This window comes from Megascapheus bottae, unplaced genomic scaffold (assembly GCF_031878675.1).
Source record: "Megascapheus bottae isolate mThoBot1 unplaced genomic scaffold, mThoBot2.hap1 HAP1_SCAFFOLD_138, whole genome shotgun sequence".
Lineage (NCBI taxonomy): Eukaryota > Metazoa > Chordata > Mammalia > Rodentia > Geomyidae > Megascapheus > Megascapheus bottae.
Genome location: NW_028327680.1, coordinates 149,292 through 163,537, shown reverse-complemented (window position 1 = coordinate 163,537; position 14,246 = coordinate 149,292). Strand labels below are relative to the sequence as shown.

Here is a 14,246-nt window from a genome sequence, read left to right as displayed (position 1 = left end):
AATGGGATCTGGAGGAAGAGAACCTCCTCCTTGCTGCTCCCTTCCTGGGCCTTTACCTATAGCTGCACACCTCCCTGGCACCTGGGGAGGGCCAGAGCTGGTACCTGCCACCACTCCCCACTCACCTTGGCGGTCCTCGGGCTCACAGAAGCATTTTTTCTCTTCTGGGAAGCAGTTGCAGATGCCATAGCCAGCTTTAATCCCTCGCCTCTTACCTGGCTCGTGTCCCCCAACAATACTGCCCCCTGAAAACAGATAAGAGCATGCTCAGCAGCTGACGACCCAGGACCCCTAGACTGCAAGGGCCATGGTGCCAGGAGGTGAGCGCCCACCTCACCTGGCACTGGCCACTGGACCCAGGGAAGGCAGCCATGTCCACAGCCCTGCCCAGAGGTCATTGCAATTCCCCCCACGCTGGTTCCTCAGCTGGAGAGGGGATTGTCCAGAAGAGAGTACAAGTGGTTTAGGGGGGGCAGAGAGGGGTGATGGGACAGGGAGGGGGCTCAGTTCAGGGCATGCCAGTGGACACAGGCCCTGCAGACACTGCAGAGGGCAGGCTACCAGGCAATACCATTGCAGGCACAGACCCACTTTCCAATAAACTCAGGGAACTGCCATAGTGAGAGAGAGAGAGAGAGAGAGAGAGAGAGAGAGAGAGAGAGAGAGAGAGAGAGAGAGAGAGAGAGAGCGCGCGCGCGCGCGCGCTATACTGGGGCTTGAACTCAGGGTGAGGCACTGTCTCTTAACTTAGCTTTTTTTTTTTTTTAACCACTTGAGCCACACCACCACTTTTGGCTTTTTTGTTGGTTAGCTGGAGATAAGAGTCCCATGGATTTTCCTTCCGAGGTTGGTTTCAAACTATGAAACTCAGATATCAGCCTTCTAAGTAACCAAGATTTAGAGGTCCCACTGGGTATCAGTGGCTCACATCTATAATGCTAGCTACTTAGTAGGCTGAGATCTGAAGGAGGCTGGGTCAAAGCCGGTCTGGGTAAGAAAGTCCATGAGACTCTTATCTCTTAATTACCAGAAAACAGAAAGTGGAGCTGTGGTTCAAAGTAGCAGAACACTAGCCTTGAGCACAAAAGCTCAGGGACAGCGCCCAGGCTCAGAGTTCAAGCCCCACAACCAGCAAAATAACAAAAATGAAAAATAAAGACGATAGGCCTAGCTCATCATGCACTCTCAGTCTTCTGCCTCTGAGTCAGACCCAAGCCTCATTTATGCCATACAACAATGTATGCGGCTCCTCTGGCTATGTCCAGGCACGGTGGTCATGACTGCCATGTCTGGCCCCGCTCACAGATGGCACACAGTGTGGGGCGGGATGCTTACGGAGGCAGTCCTGGGGGCAGATGTTCAGGTCCTTGATCTCCACAGCATCGCAGTGGCCGTCAGGGCAGGTCCTAGTGTTGGGGGAGCAGGTAGAGAAATTCCTGGTGATCCCTATGGGACAAAACACATGAGGCTGTTCCCCCCCCACATGGACCTGCCTTGATCTGGTCACGCTGGCCCTCTGCTGCCAGCCCTGCTCCCCTGAGGGAAAACATGGAAGCAGGGACTTAACACATAAATCCTGGCCAGCAGGGGATGATGAATCTTCGAGGAATGTTGGGGACATGGGTCCCCAGAGCTGGAGGGACTGCCGGTGCTAAGGATACCAACAGTCTTCCATCAGGGAAGCCAGGGGAGGCTGGAACTGTCAAAGCTAAACCTCCGGCCAGGCACTGGCAGCTCACGCCTGTCATCCTAACTACTCAGGAGGCTGAGATCTCAAGATCGTGCTTTGAAGCCAACCCTGGGCAAGAAAGTCCATGAGCTAAGGGACAATACTTAGGCCCAGAGTTCAATTCCCAGCACTGGTACTGAAACATAAACAAATAAATCCACAACCAAAGCTGCACGTGGACCCTGGCCTAGAAACTTCTGGAAAAACCACTTGGTCTTCCATATATTCCAACTTTGGCCTGGACCTTTGAAAGCCCGCAGTGAATCCAGCCAAGGGTACCTCTAGTTCCAAAGATAGCATTGGCCCCCTGGACCCTGCACGTTCCCCCTTTGTTGGTATTAGAGCCCCAGGACCGATAAAGTCCTAGGGAACAGGATAGGAAGGGGTGTCACAGGGGCCAGGGGGGTCCACTGGCCATTCCCCTCCCCCCACTACTGGCCACCAGCGATGGCCTCCCTGGGGTCCCTGGGCCTTACCTTTCCCATCTCCCTGCCTCCATTCACATCTGCCTGTTGGAGAACCCAGGCCACCACACTCCTCACACTCAGATCGCCTCTTGCTGACAGCACAGGACAGTGGACACCCCACCTCCTCAGTTACATCTGGGGAGAACAGACAAACAGAGGTCACAGTTACAAGATGCCACTCTGGGCTCAGCATCCAGAGATGGAGATGCTGCAGCCACATTACCCCTAAAAGGCTAAGCCCAGGGAAGTTTAGGGGTGATGAGAATATTGGCTTCAGGATGGGGTGTCAGGGGCATAGGAAAAGACAGGGATAGTGACCAGGTTCAGGGAAAGACATATAATAGGGTCTTTTGCACCCCGAGTTTTAGATATGTAATGAACACCTGTTCTGTGCACATTTGAACATCTGTATGTTTGTCCTTAACATTAAGTATTCTTTTTTCTTTCTTTCTTTCTTTGGTCAGTTCTGGGGCTTGAACTCAGGGACCGGGTACTGTCTTTGAGCTTTATCATTCAAAGTTAGCACTCTAGCATTTGAGCCACAGCCCCACTTCTAGTGTTTTGCTGGTTAGCTGGAGATAAGAGTCTCTCAGATTTGTCAGTAGGAGCTGGCTTTAAACCTCCATCCTCAGATCTCGGCCTCCTGCGCAGCCAGGATTCTGGGTGTGAACTGTCCTTGCCCAAATTCCTGCATTTGCATTTTGACTGTGACTTGCTGCAAAGGCTGGAATTTTCCACTTAGGTGTCATCTGGAAAATTTCAGGGTTTGGAAGATCTCAAAGAGTTTGGATTTGCTGATTTAAAAATACTCAGCAAAGAGTACAAGAGTGAGGACTCAATATCTGCATATCCAATGCTACAGACATGGTAATAGAAATATAAACATAACTGTATAGATATAAAAACCTATGACTCTATAGACATAATGTTTTATTTTCTTTTTCTTTTTTTTTTTTTTTTGCCAGTCCTGGGCTTGAGCTCAGGGCCTGAGCACTGTCCTTGGACTTTCTCAAGGCTAGAGCTCTACCACTTGAGCCTCAGCACCACTTCTAGCTTTTCTCTATGTATGTGGTACCGAGGAATCGAACCTGGGTCTTCGTGCATGCTAGGCAAGCACTTTAACCACTAGGCCAAACTTCCGGCCCGATAATGTTTTATTTTCTAAAATTAATATGTTTCTTTGACATACAAACCCTTAGCCTAACTTTGATTAAGTTCTAAATACTAAGTCCCAGTGATTTTAAATAGAGATTCCCTTCTTGAACACTCATTTGTTAAACCTGTCATTTAAAATATGATGTAAAAATCAACGTTAATAAAGAAAAAAAAGTGCCCCCCCAAAAGAATACTCAGCCTATGCCAACAAGCTGCTTCTCTTTTATTTGAAATTCAAATTGAGCCAGAGGCCCTCGATTGTGTGTGTTTGTATGTTTGTGTTTGTGTGTGTGTGTGTATATACTCACCTTGGATCTTGAACTTAGGGCTTGGGCACTGCCCTGAGCTTTCTCACGCAAGGCCAGTGCACTATCACACATCTCCATGTCTGACCGGGTGGTGGGTTTTTTGTTTTTTCTTGTTTTTGCCAGTCCTGGGGCTTGAGCTCAGGGCCTGAGCACCGTTCTTGGGATTTCTCAAGGCTAGTGCTCTACCACTTAAGCCACAGCACCACTTCTGGCTTTTTCTGTGTATGTGGTCTGAGGAGTTGAACCTGGATCTTTGTGCATGCTAGGCAAGCACTCTACCACTAGGCCAAACTCCCAGCCTGGTTGATGGTTAAATGGAAATAAGTCTCAGTTTTTCCTATCCAGACTGGCTTCAGACCTCTTCAGTTCTCAACCTCCTGAGCAGCTAGAATTACAGACATGAATCACCACAGTGCAGCTAGAGGCTCCAGTTTCAGGTGGCAGCCTCCAGAGCCGATGTGTGTAAGGACCATTGCCTGCACTAATAAGGAGTGGGGCTGTCTGGCAAAGGGCTCCCTCATGCTGCCATCTTTCCAACAGGGCCGTGTTGTAGGCACTGCTCTTCCCACTTGTGGAAGCAGCCAGGCTTTGGGTGGATGTGGTGGGGGGTGGGGGGCAGAATGCCTCTGTGACACCCAGAACTCACAGGTCCCCTGTACCGCAACGATGAGCAAAGCCTGTGCCTGCTTGCGGGTGTGGCGGTCAGTGGCCACCACGGTGTACTGGAGCTCCCCACACTCAGGCAGTCTCAGTGCCTCGGTGTCATTCACAAACAGCATCCCCAAGGCGCCCTCAGTGGAGGTGATCATGTCCAGGCCACTGCAGTTGGTGTTGGAGGCCTGGAGCCTGTACTGGACCTGGATACCGCTGAACTCCTGGCAGTTTTCCACGCAGACTTTCCCGATCTGAGGTGGAAAGGGGGGTACCGACCAACCATTTCTTAGCCAGTGGTTGGAGAAGCTCCCCAACAGCTGTTGGGCTGTCCCCACCCACACCCCAACTTGGTCTGGAGATGGCAGCTCTTTTGGGGCTCCACCCCACCCCCTTGCCCAGTCCTGCTGACCAGAGTTGCCTAGGCCACTGTCTCCAACCACCTGTGCCTCAGCCAGGGGCTGTGTGTGTGTGTGTGTGTGCATGCATATGTGCTGGGACTTGAACTCAGAGCCTGGGCTCTGTCCCTTAGCTTTTTCTTCTAAGTTAGAGCCACAGCTCCACTTCCCCAGGGGCTTTTTAGAGGGGCACTTGGGGATCAAAACACCTCTTCCTCTGGCAATGTCCTGTCCTCAAGCTGGTCTTGTTGGACTTCCAGTCCACTTGCTCACTAGAGTTAAGAGTTGCCATTCCATAGTTAAAAGCCAATTGCTTGCCAAACACTTGTGACTCATGTCTGTGTTCAGTTACTCAGGAAATCTGAGGATAGTGGTTTAATGTCAGCCCAGACAATAAAGTCTGTGAGGCTCTCAACCCAAGTTAGAAAGCTTGATGTGGAGCTGTGGCTCAAGTGGGAGAGTACTAGCCTTGAGCAAATACTCAGAAACAGAGCCAGTGGCTTGTAATCCTAGCTACTCAGGAGTCTGAGATCTGAGGATTGAAAGTTGAAGCCAAGCAGGGAAGGACCAGCTGTTAAGACTCTTATCTCCAATAAGAATTATATCCCCATGACTCAATCTGTAAAGTTATACCTGTTGAAATTGCAAAGAAATTCAGAAAGCAAAGTAAGGAAAACAATCAAGAAGAGTAATGGTGGAATGCTCAACATTAATGAATTCTTACCCTTTCCTCACTTTCTTTTGGGGCTTTGTTTGCTCATTCCTGGCACTTTACCACTTGAATAACACCTCCAGCCTTGTTTTTTTTGCTGGTTAATTAGACTGGGACTCTCAAGGAATTTATTTCTTTATATTTATGTGGTTGATTTCAAATTACAAACCTCCGGATCTCAGTCTCCTGAGTAGCTAGGATTATAGGCATGAGCCATCGGTGCACAGCATTAATACATTAGTGTTGCTGTGGTCAAACTCTTTGGTGGTGCTGGGACATAAACTCAAGACCTTGTACATACTATGCCAATGTTCTGCCACTGAGCTATATCCTTTCATTATCTTTTATGAGTTGTTTCTCCACTTGTTTATTTAATATAGCAGCACAGGGGATGAAGCCAAGGGTTTAGCCGGGCACCAGTGGCTCACACCTGTAATCCTAGTGAAACAGGGGGGTGAGATCTGAGGACTTGTAAGTCCATGAGATTTTTATCTCCAATGAACCACCAGAAAAATGGAGCTGGAGCAGTGGCTCAAGTGGTAGAGTGCTAGTCTTGATCTCAAGAGCTCAAGGACAGCACTCAGGCCCAGAGTTCAAGCCCCACAAGCAACAGAAAAAAAAGAAAGAAAAAGAAAAAGAAACTAAGGGTTTAATTACTTAGGTAAGCGCTACCACTGAGCTATATCCCCAACCCTTTGTTTCATTTTTAAGCACTATATTATAAAGACAAATAAAAAGACATTAATCAGGCGCTGGTGTCTCATGCCTGTATCTTATCAGGAGACTAAGAGCTAAGGATTACAGTTCAAAGCCAGTCTGGGCAGGAAAGTCCCTGAGACTTATCTCTAACCACCAACAAATGAATAAACAAGTTCTCAAGCAAATAAATTTAAAACTGTAAAACTGGGAGAGCTCACATTCTCCACTAGAGGGAGCCACAGTTACCCATGATGTGTTATATACCCACAAATTCTTATCAGTGAAGATTTACTTTTATCCAAATTAAGAGTCACCCAAGAACAATGGCTCTGAGAATAAACTTTTTCACCTAAAAATCTAAACAAGAATATATGTCTAAGTAGGAATTTGTTGATTCACCCAGCGTTATTTTTGCTTTTGTATCAGTCGTGGGGCTTGAACTCAGAGCCCAAGCCTGGGTACTGTCGAGCTCTTCTGCTCAAGGCTAGTGCTCCATTACTTTGAACCACAGCTTCACTTCTAGTTCTTGAGTGGTATATGGATCTATGAGTCTCGTGGACTTTCCTACCTGGGGTTGGCTTTGAATGGTGGTCCTCAGATCTCAGCTCCTAGTATTATAGGTGGGAGCCACGGATGCCCAGCCCCACATTTCTCTTACCTAAGAAAAAAAAAAGTCTTGTAAAGAATCCAGTGGGAAGGCCAAGGAGCTCAGAGGGGCTGGTTGCTCTCCCAAGGGAGAGTGTACCCTTTGTAGGAGTGGCCCGCTGGCCACGCCTCCCTGTCCCTGTGTCCTTGGCTATGCCTGGGCTGTTCTGTATGTTGTGGGCTAATACAGGAGCATCGGCTCACCTCCCACTACAAGCTCTGCCTGCAATCTGCCAAATGGAGGGGTCCTCCACTGGAGGCCTTGGGGCCCAGGCATGCAGCAGGATCAGGACTCACCTGAGCAAAACGATGAGCCCTCCTGCTCATGGAGAAGGAGTAGGAGCTGGGCAGGTGCAGGCTGACGGGCAGCACAGAGACATTGAAATGGAGGATGACGACCCCTGAGCCGGGGCCCAGGAAGTCAGAGTCATTGACCAGCACAGCCAATTGCAGGACTCGGCTCTCTGACATGGGGAGGGTCCGCTTAAGAACTAGCTCTGTGGGGACAGGACAACAGATGCTCACCAAGTCCCTGTGGTCCAGGATTGACCTCTTCCCCCGCCCATGCCACAGCCCCAGACACACAACCCCACAGACACATGTGCCGACATTAACAGCACTCAGCCCGCTGTAAGAATGAATGATGTGTGTGTGTGTGTGTGTGTGTGTGTGTGATCACACAGGACATTGTCGGAAGACACCACCCCAACGGTGCATACTGTAGTCGTGTAGGGTTGCCCTCACAAAGCTGTTGTTGGTCTGGGCCAAGGTCTCGTTGGGTGAGTGCTCCACATGGAAGGTCTGCTGGACCCAGGGGTCCCCGGTAAGCAGAAGGCTTGTGTATCGCCACACCATTTCCCCGGATGCTGGCACCACATCAGCGTCAAACACACGCAGGGTGGCCAGCACGGTGCCCTGTGAACGCAAGGATGTGGGTCAGGCTCACGTGACCTCAAAGCTGGCATTCTACCACTGGAGCCCAACGGCTCTCTTAATTGGAAATTAAGAGATTCATGAACTTCCCTGGCCTCGACCCATGATCCTCAGATCTGAGCCTCCTGAGAAGCTAGGATAACAGGTGTGAGCCACCAGTGACAGCAAAAAGGACTTCTGAGCAAAGCCAAAAGAGTGTTTGTCCCCCGATGACTTCCGACCCAGACTGTCTTTTCCCCCAGCTGTGATTTCCTCCAGCCCCCACCCTCCACCCTCCAGCAAATCCACAGCTAGGATCACCAGGGAGGTAGGCGACCACCCCCCCACACACACACACACACACTGCTCTCCATTCCCATTTTGCCCACCAGCTGCAGTATAGCCTCACTCCCAGCAGGTGGCAGTCTCACCCCATCTGTACAGACTTCCTGTTCTTTGCATCTCCCTCTAAGCCCCTCCTTGGTGCACCTCAAAGGCCTTCCAATGGAAGCTTGTGGTGTCCTTCTTCATAGGCCTGCAGCAGCACAGGCGAGCAAAGATTCTGTGCCCAGCCATGATCACTGCAGCCACAGGCTGGGCCCAATGGCTGCTGACAGGTAGAGGCGAATGAACTGACCAGGGCACAGCCATAGGGTCAAATACACTGGGGAGTAAAGGTGCAGGCAAAGCCTGTTCACATCTGCAATCTTGGCTACTCGGGAGTCTGAGATCTGAGGATCTCAATTCAAAGCCAGGAGGAAGAAAAGTCTATGGTATGCTTATCCCCAGTGAACCAGCAAAATGCTGGGAGCTGTGGTTCAAGTGGTATGGCACCAGCCTTGAGTAGAAAAGTTCCAGGAGAACACTCAGGCTTTGAGTTTGAGACCCACACACAGAGTCGAGACAGGCAGGCAAGCAGGCAGGCACCTCTTTCCGCTTGAACTCGACCACAGCACTGGTGGCATCCACACCCGTGGGGAAGGTGGGGGGCGAGTCGTCCTCGTCATAGACGGTCACAGGGAAGGGCACCATGACCTTCTCCTCCCACGTGTCGTTGTGTACCACACACTCGGCCACCAGCTCGTACTTCTCCTGCTGCTCACGGTCCAGGCTCCAGCGTGTGCTCACCTCCATGCTATCGGGCGTGCACTGGAAGGGCAGATTCTCACCTGCCACGAGCAGAGCAGACCCCTCAGTACTCAGTACATAGGGACAAGCCACACTGCCTTCCACACCCCCATCCTGGCTTCCATGGGGAAGAGGAAAGGGGCCTCACAGCCAAATCAGGTGTGTGTGTTTTTGTCTGTTGTGGGATTTGAACTCAGGTCATGGGTGCTATCCCTGAGCTTTTGTGCTCAAGGCTAGTACTTGACCATTTTGAGCCACATTTGAGCCATTTTCTGGGTGGTTCATTGGAGATAGGAGTCTCATAGACTTTCCTGCCCAGAGCTGGCTTCGAACCACGATCCTCAACTCTCAGCCTCCTGAGTAGCTAGGGTTATATTAAAGGTGTGAGCACCAGTGCTCTGCTCCATGCCAGATCTGCGGCTTGTTTTCCTCTTGCTTTTTGCTGGCTGTAGCTTCTACTCATGTCCATGAGGCAGTCAGAAGATTCTAGTCCATCTCCCTCCCCTCTGACACTTCCTCTCTCTACTTCTAACCTCCACCCTCCATCAGGGAGGGGACATGGTTTGTGTAGACTGGTGTCTCTGCTGGACATTGGTTAGCTACAATAATAATAATAATAATAATAATAGCAAAATTTTAAACTACAGCAGTAAGATTTGCTCATTTTAGAAAAATGTGGCAGGGACAGGGAATGTGGCCTAGTGATAGACTGCTTGCCTAGCATGCACGAAGACCCGGGTTTGATTCCTCGATACCACATATATAGTAGAACCGGAAATGGTGTTATAGCTCAAGTGGTAGAGTGTTAGCCTTGAGAAAAGGTCAAGGACAGTACTCAAGTTCCAGGACTGGCCAAAGAGAAAAAAAATAAGAAAAATGTGACAAAGGCATGGTTTAGCTAGGTGCTGTGGCTCACACCTGTAATCTTAGCTACTCTGCAAGCTCAGATAGAAGGATCACAGTTCAAAGCCAGTGAAGACAGGAAATGTTTGTGAGATTTTTTTTTTTGGTTGGCCGTGGGGCTTGAACTCTGGGCCTGGGCGCTGTTCCTGAGCTCTTCAGCTCAAGGCTGTCACCCTCCCTTGGAGCCAAGTCCCCATTTTCTAGAGGTTAATTGGAGATCAGAGTCTCAGGTCCTTTTGTGCTTGGGCTGGCTTTGAACCTTGATCCTCAGATCTCAGCCTCCTGAGTAGCAAGGACTACAAGTGTGAGCCACAGCACCCAGCTGAGATTTATTATTATTATTATTATTATTGTTATTGTTATTGCCAGCCCCAAGGCTTGAACACAGGACCTGCGCACTGTCCTTGGACACTTTTTTTTTCTCAAGGTGAGCACTCTGCCACTTGAGTCCCAGCTCCACTTCTAGCTTTGTGTATGTGGTACCAAGGAATTGAACCCAGGGCTAGGTGAGCACTCTATCACTAGGCCATGCTCCCTGTCTTTGAGACTTTTATCTCCAATTACGCACTAAAAAGCTGTGGCTCATGAAGTAGAGCATTAGCCTTGAGCAAAAAAGCTAAGGGACAATGCTCAGATCCTGAGTTCAAGTCCCTGTACTGGCACACAGAAACAATTATTTAAAAGAGAATTTGTGTTAGCTGAGGGGGCAGTCCTCCCCCTCCCCACATGCCCAGTATCAGACTCATTGTCACCTACCCAGTACCCGGGAAGGAGAATGCCATGGCGACTCATCCCAGCATGAGATCGGGAATGCATCATCATGTTTTGTGCATTGTCTTGCATCCTCAAGGACTCCACTGAGCCCCGGGTTTTAGGCTGGCCACCCGTCAGAGTACCCTGAGCTTCTGCCCCTTGTGCCTCTTGGCCTCTAGTCTCACCTCAGCTCACTCAGGGCTCTCTGGAAGCTTCTGGCTATTTCCCTGTTTTTAGTCTACATTTCTGATCGCAGCTCACTGCTGTCTAGCCACACAGGATCCTACATCAGTGCCCCCTAAAGGGCTGCCTAAGCCCACTTGGCCCCAATTTACCTGCCCTACCATCCAACCCGAGACAAGTCTTTACCACTCCCCAGGCCCCATCCTCCTGTATTTTCTTCCCACTTCACTCCTTCTAGAAGCTACTTGATTTCCTTGACATGTTAGTGAGCTCTAACCCCCCAGAGCAATGGAAGTCAAGTAGGGGAGATACCAGCCTGTCGGTTCACATTTGCATTCTTAGTTCCTACAACCATACTTGGTCTGTGAAAGGCCCTCAGAGAGGCATGTGGAATATTACACAGCAGGGAAAAATAAAGTGGATGTCTCCCACTTAAATGCTGTACTAGGCAGGCAGCAGGCACACGTAGGGCCAACACTCACCTTGCAGGAGCCTGTAGGCCACGCTGATGTTGGGACACAGGAACTGGACAGGCAGCAGGCGGAACTGGTGGAAGGTTCCAGAAGGCCTGTTCTCCCGGATGCGGAAGGAGAGGCCTGTCTCTGGGAAGCAGAGCTCCCGGGCTGTGAGGGAACTACAAGGCGGGAAGGAGGCATTGATGAAGGAGAAGTACACGCGGGCACAGGTTGGCCACTGGCACTCACCTTCACGCACCGGTAGGGATGACAGAAAGATCTTGATGAAGACTGTAAGCAGAGGGAAGCCGCCATCTGCACAGACGGAAGGGAGAGAAGAAGGCAGACCCCTGGGGGTGGCACCCACACCTGTCTGGGGCTGGGGCCTGGGGAGAAGATGTGAGCACTCCCATCCTTCCAGCTCCCTGTGCTCCCTTTGTGCACCTCTTCTCAGCCAGGTCTCAGCACATGTGCCCCCCAGTGGTGAGGTGTCACAGCACTGCACCCAGAGTCCCTGTCACATCCTGCTGAGTGGCCAGCTTCTCTGGTGGGTTCACAGTCTGTTCTGTGCCCACCAGCAGCTCTCCCAGGTGAGCTGGTCACACACCTAAGCATTCAGGGGAGTGATTTCTAGTAAGTTCTGCCACAGGGATAAACCTCCGCAACTTCAGTAAGTTGGGGGGCTGGGGAGTCTCCCTGGCCACATGGGGCCTCCAGTGCCTCATGGTGCCATTGGGAAGACTTTTTTTTCTTATTGCCAGTCCCCTAGGGCTTGAACGCAGGGCCGGGCCTCTGTCCCTGAGCCTCTTTTGCTCTATCACTTGAGCCACAACTCCACTTGCAGCTTTTTTGGGTGATTATTTGGAGAACAGAATCTCATAGACTTTCCTATGCAATCCCCAGATCTCAGCCTCCTGAGCAGCTGGGATTGCACGTGACAGCCACTGTGGTGACAAAGCCATGATGGAAGCTAGACTCGGAGGAGCTGCCCTGGGATCCTCTGCACTCCAGAGCCCTGGATGCATTTGGCAGACACATTTGTCCATCATTATGCCCCATCTTGGGCAATAGGGGCACATGCCGGTTTCTTGCCTGTGAGCAGGGACTGAAGGCTGAAGGACAGCATGTGTGGCAAGGACAGAGCCAGCAGGGCTCCAGCTCCGTCTGCAACCCTGGTTGTGCTGAGCTGGCTCTTCCTCTGCTTCACTTCCTTGTGGCACTGCTTGGCCAGGCCCATGTGCCCACCCTGCTCTCGCAACCTGGCAACTTCACCACACATGGCCTCTGCTGCAGAATGCACAGGCCATCCCCAACTCACAGCAGCTCCAGCTGGCTCCCAAGCTGCCAGCACCCCAAAACTCCCGGCTCCCTGCATTAGGCTGGACACAGAAGCAGTCAGTGCCCTGGCCTCTGACTCTCATGCCCACTGGCTGCAGATAAGGGTGGGGTGTGGTGGTGGGCCTGGTCACCCCCTTACTTCGGACGCTGAGTTTCTCCCAGAAGCTGTGGTCCAGGCTCTGGTTGAGGTACACAAGGCCAGTGTCTTCCTGGATCCGAATCCAGTCATTCTCATGCAGCCGTGCGTGGTAGGCCCCGTAGAGATGCTTGCCCAGGTGATAGCTGGGCACCTCATCCGGTGTGTCCCGAAGGGCTTGCACATAGAGCAGGGGTGTGCCGGCCTGCTGGTCCAGGTACAGCCGCTCCCAGTAAGCATCTTTGGAGAAGTAGAGGCCTAGAGGGGCTGGGGAGGCAGGGAAGGAGGGCGAGACAAGGGCTTTTTTGAATACCAAATCATCATGAACTGAAAATTCTGAGCTCGGTGTAGAGGACTCATGCCTGTTATTCTAGTTACTCAGAAGGCTGACATCTGAGGATTTTAATTCGAGGCCAGCCCAGGCAGCAAAGTCCATGAGATTCTTATCTCCCATGAACCACCAGAAAACCAGAAGAAGTGCTGTGGCTCAAAGTGGTAGAGAGTACTAGCCTAGAGCAAAAGAGCTTGGGGACAGTGCTCAGGTGCTGAGTTCAAGCCCCACAACAGAGTTCCACAGACTTTCCTGCCCAAGATGGCTTCGAACTGCAATCCTCAGCTTCTTGAATAGCTAGGATTACAGATGGGAGCCACTAATTTAAGAAAGGGGGTATATGTAAATAGTTGAAAATCATTAAAAAAAAAAACTGCCAGGTAGCCCTGAGGCATGGCCTAATTCCCTTAGGCTCAGTCAGTTCCCTCCCTGCCAAGAGCTGCATACGAGCTGCCAGGGCTTGGGGTGGGGGTGGGGGATGGTGAAGGTAGTGGTGGAAAATAAGCAGGTGCTTATTTGATGGAGGTGAAGAAAGTAAACAGATCTTTGGGGTTCCAAGCATGGGGTGTCTCTCCAGGGAAACTGCACAGACAGCTGGACTGGAAAGCCATGTTGGAGAGGGGACCAGAGGTCGATGGGTAGAAGGTAGCCTGGGTGGAGCCCAAGGATGGGGAAATGACATCCATGGAAAGCCCCTTCCCTAGAAGAACCCTCTATGGAAGGATCTAGAAGCATCTAGAAAAGTCCGAGAGAGTTTGAGAATGGAGGGACAGAGCCAGGACCTCTGATTTAGAAGCACCTTGAGTATCACATTGGGACAGACAGCTACAGGGAGCTCAGAAGCTGTGAAGCCTGGGGGGCCTCTGGGGAGGGAGGACCAGGCCAGGCCTGTCTCCTGTGACACCCACCTGAGGGTCCCAGATGGCCAGGATGGGAACCATCCACCCTCAGGTGGCACTCAGTCATGCCATCTTTGGGCATTGAGTTGCTGGACCTGGGAAGGCCACCGGGTACCTCCCAGGGCTGTGCCAATCTCTGAGGGCCATGGGATCAACCTGTCCCTGGCTGTTCCCAGGGGGTAACAGCTGATGGCATTGGGCTATTTGACATAAGGTGTCCCAGCTGGGACTTTTTCTCCTAGGAGACCCCCTAGGAGTCCACACACACACACAAACTGGGGTCCAGAGATAGTCTTTGTGAAGTGACTTGGGATCCTTTGGGGGAGGTGGACACTGTGCCATCATGGGCCCTGATGGCCATGTCCCCTCCCATGATGTACTGCTGCAGGGAGACCAGGGACCTGCCCTGGCCACACACCTTATACCAGTATTCGTCTTGGGGTC

General features: G+C 51.2%; 1 protein-coding gene across 1 annotated transcript in view; it reads right to left on the bottom strand.

The window, feature by feature from the left end:
• LOC150039531 (proto-oncogene tyrosine-protein kinase receptor Ret-like) overlaps positions 1–13,884 on the bottom strand; it is a 30,063-nt gene extending 16,179 nt beyond the window's left edge. Inside the window, 10 exon segments of the mRNA XM_090327772.1 lie at positions 126–245; positions 1,336–1,446; positions 2,206–2,331; positions 4,306–4,564; positions 7,062–7,261; positions 7,484–7,679; positions 8,604–8,845; positions 11,126–11,413; positions 12,576–12,839; positions 13,812–13,884. Of these exon segments, the coding sequence (XP_090183898.1) occupies positions 126–245; positions 1,336–1,446; positions 2,206–2,331; positions 4,306–4,564; positions 7,062–7,261; positions 7,484–7,679; positions 8,604–8,845; positions 11,126–11,413; positions 12,576–12,839; positions 13,812–13,884 (1,879 nt within the window).
• Positions 13,885–14,246: the final 362 nt, after the last annotated feature.